Consider the following 7,190-nt stretch of genomic DNA (forward strand, 5'->3'; position numbering starts at 1 on the left):
GACAATGGGTACGTGTGTTTCAATTTCAAGAAACTAGGGCATAAAATGTTTCTAAAACTCTTATGCTTTAACGGCAATATTTCTTTGGCAGTGAAGTTCCCTTCCTTTCCTTGTGCAATTGGCAGTGACAGTTTTTCAGTTCACATGTTGTTCAGTCCTAAAAGTGATGCAAGTAACAGTCTGGGCTCAGATTTTATGAGAAAAGGGAGCTATATTATTTATTATGCTAACCAATGTATTTGGAAGGGAGAAGAAGATTTCACTGTATGCATATGATGCTCATGAAGTATATGCTATTGTTTAGGCATATGATTGACAGGCTTTGTTTTTTGCTTCACCGCAACAGCAGTCTACTCCAGCAACTGTGGTTGAGTAGATAACATGAAATACCAGGTTTAGATTCTGGGAAAAGACCCACTCCCATGCAAACAATATATGGCTGGAGCAAGGTGGCAATGGTCAGGGGTTTGAAGATTCATCAAGGGAGAATGAAATGCTTGAGGGAGAAGGGACAAGGGCATCGCATTGATCAGTACTTCTTATGAAGTCAGTCAAGTCAGTCGAATGAAATCAAGTGACAGGAAGCAAACCACAGTTTGCAGGATATCAGCACCCCTGTCATAGATGTGAAGAGGACTTGTGTGGATACAACTAGTGATGAACCTAATGATCCTTGAGAACCCGGTCAGACGAACCAGCGTAAGAGAGAAAATAACCTCAACGGGCACAAGCCTGGAGTTAGATTGCCAAAAAAACTGCGTGGGACACAGAAAACACGGATCTCTGTTTTACTTTGGAAAGGTTAAATGGATCAGTTGAAAAGAAGCTCGATAAATTTGGGGACATCATCTACGCATATGGAAGTGAGAGGTTTGGAATTGAAAAAAGGAAGGAAAAAGTACAAACTATTCCTGGAAAGTCTAGACGGCAGCAGGAAATTGAACGCTTAGAGAAAGGAGGCAGTTGAGGAAGCAATGGAGAAAAGCAGGACAAAGTCAGAGGGAGGGACTCCATCTGTTACAAAGGATCATAAAAGATAAGCTTGCAACATTGCGCAGAGCTGAGCGCCTACGGAAACGCTACAAAAAGAAAGAGCATGCAAGAACTAACTTTTATAAAGATCCATTGAAATTTGTAAAGAAGATATTCACCAGCGAGAAAAATGGCACACTAAAAGCATCCAAGTTTGAGCTGGAGAGATATTTGGAGGAAACACATACAGATTCAAAAAGGCAGAAGCCTCTGTCAAGTCCTTTAGATATCCCACCTATCAATCCACCCGAATACCAAATGAAGGACTGTGCACCTAAGTGGAAATAAGTAGAGCAAGCTGTGAAAAAATCAAGGGCAACATCATCTCCAGGGCCTAATGGAGTTCCATACAGAGTGTACAAGAGTGCTTCTGGAGTTCTATGAATCCTGTGGAAATTAATAAAAGTGACATGGGAAAAACAGGTTGTAACAAGAGCATGGAGTTGAGCAGGTAGTCTTTATACCAAAAGAAAAGGATTCTACAAGTATTGGTCAGTTTCATCCTATTTCCCTAATAAACATAGAAGGCAAGATTTCCTTCAGCATTATTGCGCAGAGATTGTCAACCTACCTAAAAAAAACTGCTTCATTGACATTTCGGTACAAAAAGCAGGCATTCCAGGTTTTCCAAGATGCTTAGAACACAACAAATTCAATCAGCAAAAAAGGAGAGGAAGGAGCTCCATGTGACATTCCTGGATTTGGTTAATGCATACGGTTCAGTACCACATGAACTTCTTTGGGCAACATTTGATTTTTTCAGCGTACCGATGACAATAACAAATTTAGTGAAAGCCTACTTTGGAGATTTGTAATTTAGTTTTTCAACTTCAGAATTCAGCACTACATGGCAATGCCTAGAAGTTAATGATGGCAGGATTTACCATTTCTCCACTGGCTTTTACCATGGCAATGGCAGTAATTATTAGGGCATCAAAATGGGCAGTGGGAGGACAATGCTTGGCTTCTGGTATGCGACTACCACCAATTCAAGCATACATGGATGACATGACAACAATAACTACAACAGCAGCCTGCACTAACCGGTTATTGGGCAATTCAAGCACACTAAAAAAAGGAGCATCTCTATAATTAAAGGCAAAGTAGTAGATAAAAGGTTCTACATTGATGGTGAGGCAATACCAACAGTGTCCGAGAAGCCATTGAAAAGTCTAGAGAGATGGTACGATGGGGATCTAAAGGACACAGTTCGTGTGGGAGAAGTTAGACAACAAGCAGTGGAAGGGTTGAAGAGAATAGACAGCAATGCTTTACCAGCAAACTGAAACTCTGGTGCTTTCAGTTTGGTCTACTGCCAAGACTGACAGTTGAGAAGGTGGAAGCTTTAATCAGTTCATATGTCAGGAAATGGTTGGGAATTCCACGCTGCCTCAGCAGAATGGGACTTTATGGTAAAGGAATACTGCAGCTACCAATCTCTGCTCTAACCAAGGAGTTTAAGTGTGCCAAAGTCCAACTGGAAATGACATTAGTAGATTCACGCGACAAATGCGTAAGGGAGGCAGCACCTGCATTGCAAATTGGAAGAAAATGGATGGCAAAGAAAGCTGTGGAAGATGCTAAGGCTGCCCTTCGAATCTGAGATATTATGGGACAAGTTCAGCATGGAAAAGGAGGTTTTGGTCTCAGTTCAGCTCCTCCTACATGGCACAAGGCAACCCCAGCTCAACAGAGGAAGCTGGTAGTCAATGAGGTGCAAAAGCAGGAGGAAAGGATCAGGTGTGTAAAGGCCATTTCCCAGGCCAAGCAGGGAGAATGGATGAGATGGGAGAGTGTGGAACAACGCAAGATCGGCTGGCAAGACCTGTGGACAATGGAACAGAGCAGGATCAGTTTCCTCATCAGAACAGCATATGATGTTCTCCCATCACCACAGAACCTAAACCTCTGGGTGGGTGAGGTGTCATGTCCTTTGTGTTCATCACCTGCAACATTAGGGCACATTTTGACAGGATGTAAGGTGGGAGACAAACATAACCTGACCAATAAGTTGCTACCAGTTCCATCAAAGCATTACACACAAAAGACAATATTCCTCCATCCAGGAGAGGAACCCCAAGAAAAGGTGTTAAAACCAAGCCTCACCCAGGACAACTGGAAGCTGCTAGAGACTGGAAGATGCTGGCAGATGTTTGTCAAAGGCTTATTTTTCCACCTGAGATTGCCACCACTAACCTTCGACTAGACATTGTCTTGTGGTCTTTATCAGCACGCCTTGTTCATCTGGTAGAGTTAACAGTGCCATGGGAAGATGCTGTGGATGAGGTGTATGAGAGGAAGAAACTTTGGTATGCTCAACTATTTGCTGAATCGGAACAGCGAGGATGGAGAGTCTGAGTTTACCCAGTGGAGGTGGGTTGTCGAGGATTTGTGGCACACTCTACAACTCGGTTTCTCAGAGACATCGGATTCAGTGGCCAAGAGTTGCGTTGCACAGTGAAGAACTTATCTGAAGCAGCAAAAAGGAGCAGCAACTGGCTGTGGTTGAGATGGAAAGATTCTGGATGGGGATCTCAAGCACAATAGAAAGAAAGCAACACTGATGTACAGGTAAGTAAACTGGGCTGAACTGAGTGGGGGATGATTCTGGGACATCAGAATCACTGTTGAGCCCTCTTGAGGTGTCGTGGGCTAGTCAACGAAACACCGAAGATGGAAGGTGCCCACTTGAAGACCCCAGAGATGTACCCTACTTAGCTCAATCCAGACGGTTGTCATGCTGATGCACTGGGGAGACCGCACTGGGTTGGTCCCCGGAGCCAGCATCGCAGCCGCTGTGTGTGCTGATGCCTGGAGCCAGCATTACACTTCAGCAATCAACACCAGACAGAAGAATATCTACATCATCAGATGGAAAACAACACAAATGGATGGAGATGCAGATGGATCACATTAGTTTACTGCAAAGCTACATCTTAGTTGGTGCTTATCTTGATGAGAGCCGAGCTCAAATCAGCATTAAGTTCAACATATACTGAATTGTAATAGAAATCAGTATCCATATGAAGCAACATGTGCAAAGCACAGTGGACTCATTGCTGCAACAGCCCATGTCTGTCCTCAGTAAATGCTCCCACCTGACCAGTCAAGAAACCAGACAGTTCGTGGCCATTAACTATGCTGTTATATAGGTAGTTTTATTTTTTGTTGCATGAATTGGATAGTAAGCTTTAACCGTTTCAGGACCAAGCAGTTTTCAATGGGATGCTACCCTAGGACCAGGCGTTTTTTTAGCTGTAGTTGACTCTCTAAGTTATGGATTTTGCTTAGAATAACACGTTTGTATACACGTATCACCAAATTACAAGACATTGTTTCTCCTGAGTGATTCCAATGACATAATACACGTTTATTCTCAGGGTCTTTATAAGTAATATTGGATACTGCTCTTGATTTATTTTCTCAAAATAAATATTTATAAACAAAATAATAGTTATTCATTCCATTATTATCAGTAATGAGGAAAAGAAAACTTACCAGATAGATTTAAATACTGAAATGGTATATGCTTATATCCACTTGTTTCTTGATATTTATAAATGTTGTGAAAACATACATATTAAAACACGAGACAGAATAAATGTTGTAATCTAATTAAGTCAAATACATCAGTTACAGCGTTTCACCTATTTTTATTAGCTCTAAACAAGTTATTTTGTCATGTTTTGTTTCTGCTTTTGTCTCCGCCCTTTAGACACTAAATGCCCCTCAGTGACGTCACACACACACACAAAAAAAACCACCAAAAACCTATCAGGAAGTGAATGTCAGTCCCTCCCCTATCCATTGATGTGTTGGTTTTAAGTTTCTTTTTGAGTATGGGTGATAGCTGTTTATGATAAAAAATAAAATGAGAAATAGCCCTTTTATTGAGATCTTGAGACTGGTGAGACCAGCGAGCATTTTTTCTGTTAAAAACTGCATCAAGGATATACATTCCCAGGTGTAACAAAAGGAACAGTCAAGTAGAAGGACCCCATTGTGGTCCGAGTGAAATCAGATGTTAACAAAAGAATGAATACTGCACTTGATTTCTTGCAGGCTGATTCTGATCGCAATTCAAGTACCAGGACCTGGACAGAGACAACCATGGAACTGAAGAGGAACAGTCAGCTGACCATACAGAACTTTTCACTCTCAGGCAACGGGACCATGGAAAACTGATGTTCAGGACTAATGCCTGGCTAAGGGATAATATTGTCACCTACTGTAAACAATGTGAAATTTGGATGATTCGTTGAATATGTCTAAAAATTAATGTAGGGAAATTAATAGTAATGTTATTTGTAACAATGGGTTATTAATAGAAGTGTTTTATACAAACTAAATACATCTGTGGGTATTGTATAAGAGAATATCACAAGATATAATGGAGGTTTGTGTAACTGTATAAGAAGAAAAGGAACTGCTGCCTCCCAATGTGTTACAAATGGTTAAGCATGCACATACTATATTAGCACTTGTTCAATATATAGCGATCATTTTAATAGTTACAGTTAGTTTTTAAAAGATTCTGATCTTCATAATAGAACTGGTAATGTAATTAAGATGGGATATGTTTTGATAACATTAAATGTAAGATAAAGTTTAATTAATTTCTTCTTTTAAGATAAAACATACTATGTTTCTCGATGATCAAGAAATAATTTGGATCCCACTTATTGAATAATGATTTAGTCATTTTAATTTTAAGTAGAAAACTACCTGGATGGATCTGACATGAAGATAAGTAATGTCAACACCTATCGGAATTAGGTATTCCGGGAAGGAGTATATCTGTCAGTTCTCATACTGATGGTCACTCTATGTTTTGTTATCAAAAAGTGTCAGATTAAACAGAAGGGTAAGGATATCGGCTATCAAAGATTATTTTTGTTAGACTGAGCAGAATGTAGATGACAATCCCATGACGGGTACGGTCGGATATTTCAAGATCTGACCACCTAAGACAGGCCCATCACACAGCTGCTTTAAAATTGTGTGAGCCTGTTTGTTTGTTAAAGGTTCAAAATGGGGACTGTAAGGTTTTATATACAAAACTATTTCTCTGACCAGTGTGATTTTCCTGTGTTTAAGGTAATGTTTTTTTTTTTTTATCTACTGCTTAGCGTGTCTCTGTCCTTGCAGCTATGTAAAATTGCACCCAGCGTGAGGTGTCTCCACGTCTGAAAATCATAACAGGAATATGTTTATTCCGGTGGATGACCACTGTTTATGCATCAGTTGTTTCTACTTTAAATGCTGATTTTAATCTTAGGTGGAAACCACAATCAACCCAACTAAAACCAATTCTGATCCATAAAACTTTGGGTAAAGGTGCCGTTACGGGGTGCTGGCGGGTGTGCCTCCAGAAAAGGGAGGCAGATTTTCACTACCTGTGGGATGTAACCTGCCTTGTATATTAATGTCTGCAGCTTATATTTCGTTGCTCGAATATTACCTGCGAGACCTGTAGGTTTTTACCTGTAGCTTTGTGGCTCAAGATTTCATCTGCTGAGCCATGTAACTGTGCTTACAGTATTGCTGTGATTGTGTCCTGTACTGTGTTTGGACTTGCTTTGTTCCTGAATAAAACTCTTTTGATTGACATTACCTGAAGAAGACTGACTTATTATTTTGAAGTAGAAAACAAACCTATTATTATTACAGGTAATTCCACAACCCCAAAGATCCTGGAAAAACAGTGCTGAGAAGAAACCAATCAAGACTCGCAAGCCATTACTGCTTAACGCTTCCACAGCCAGATAGAGGAGACAGGGATGGCCAAACTTCCTGAACCTACGAGCCACGTAACAAAATTTCCCATATTGCTGAGAGCCGCAAGACACTGTAAAACATGAAGTGCTTGCGAGTAAGACATTTTAAATACTGGCATTGTTGTGCAGTATCTTAATGGCAGCAAAATACACATAAACAAGGGAAAGAACATTGCAGAAACCTAGTTTGCGTCATTTTTATTGTACTGTAGATCTACAGGGTGTATTAAACTTGAAATGTAACGCTATGGTGGTTTCCATTATTTATGTTTATACTGCATGTATTACACACTTTAAATAAAATATATTTAGTTATGAAGCAAAATACAATAACTGACCTGATTTCACCAAAAACACCAAATAATTGATCTTCCCTTGAAG

General features: G+C 40.2%; 1 protein-coding gene across 1 annotated transcript in view; it reads left to right on the forward strand.

The window, feature by feature from the left end:
- The window catches only part of LOC121314700 (poly(rC)-binding protein 3-like), a 403,285-nt gene extending 396,669 nt beyond the window's left edge, over window positions 1–6,616 (forward strand). Inside the window, exon 16 of the mRNA XM_041248235.1 lies at window positions 5,095–6,616. Within this exon, the coding sequence (XP_041104169.1) occupies window positions 5,095–5,152 (58 nt within the window). The 3' untranslated portion in view covers window positions 5,153–6,616. The remainder of the gene's footprint in view (window positions 1–5,094) is intronic.
- The last annotated feature ends 574 nt before the right edge of the window (window positions 6,617–7,190 follow it).

Source organism: Polyodon spathula, chromosome 4 (assembly GCF_017654505.1).
Source record: "Polyodon spathula isolate WHYD16114869_AA chromosome 4, ASM1765450v1, whole genome shotgun sequence".
Lineage (NCBI taxonomy): Eukaryota > Metazoa > Chordata > Actinopteri > Acipenseriformes > Polyodontidae > Polyodon > Polyodon spathula.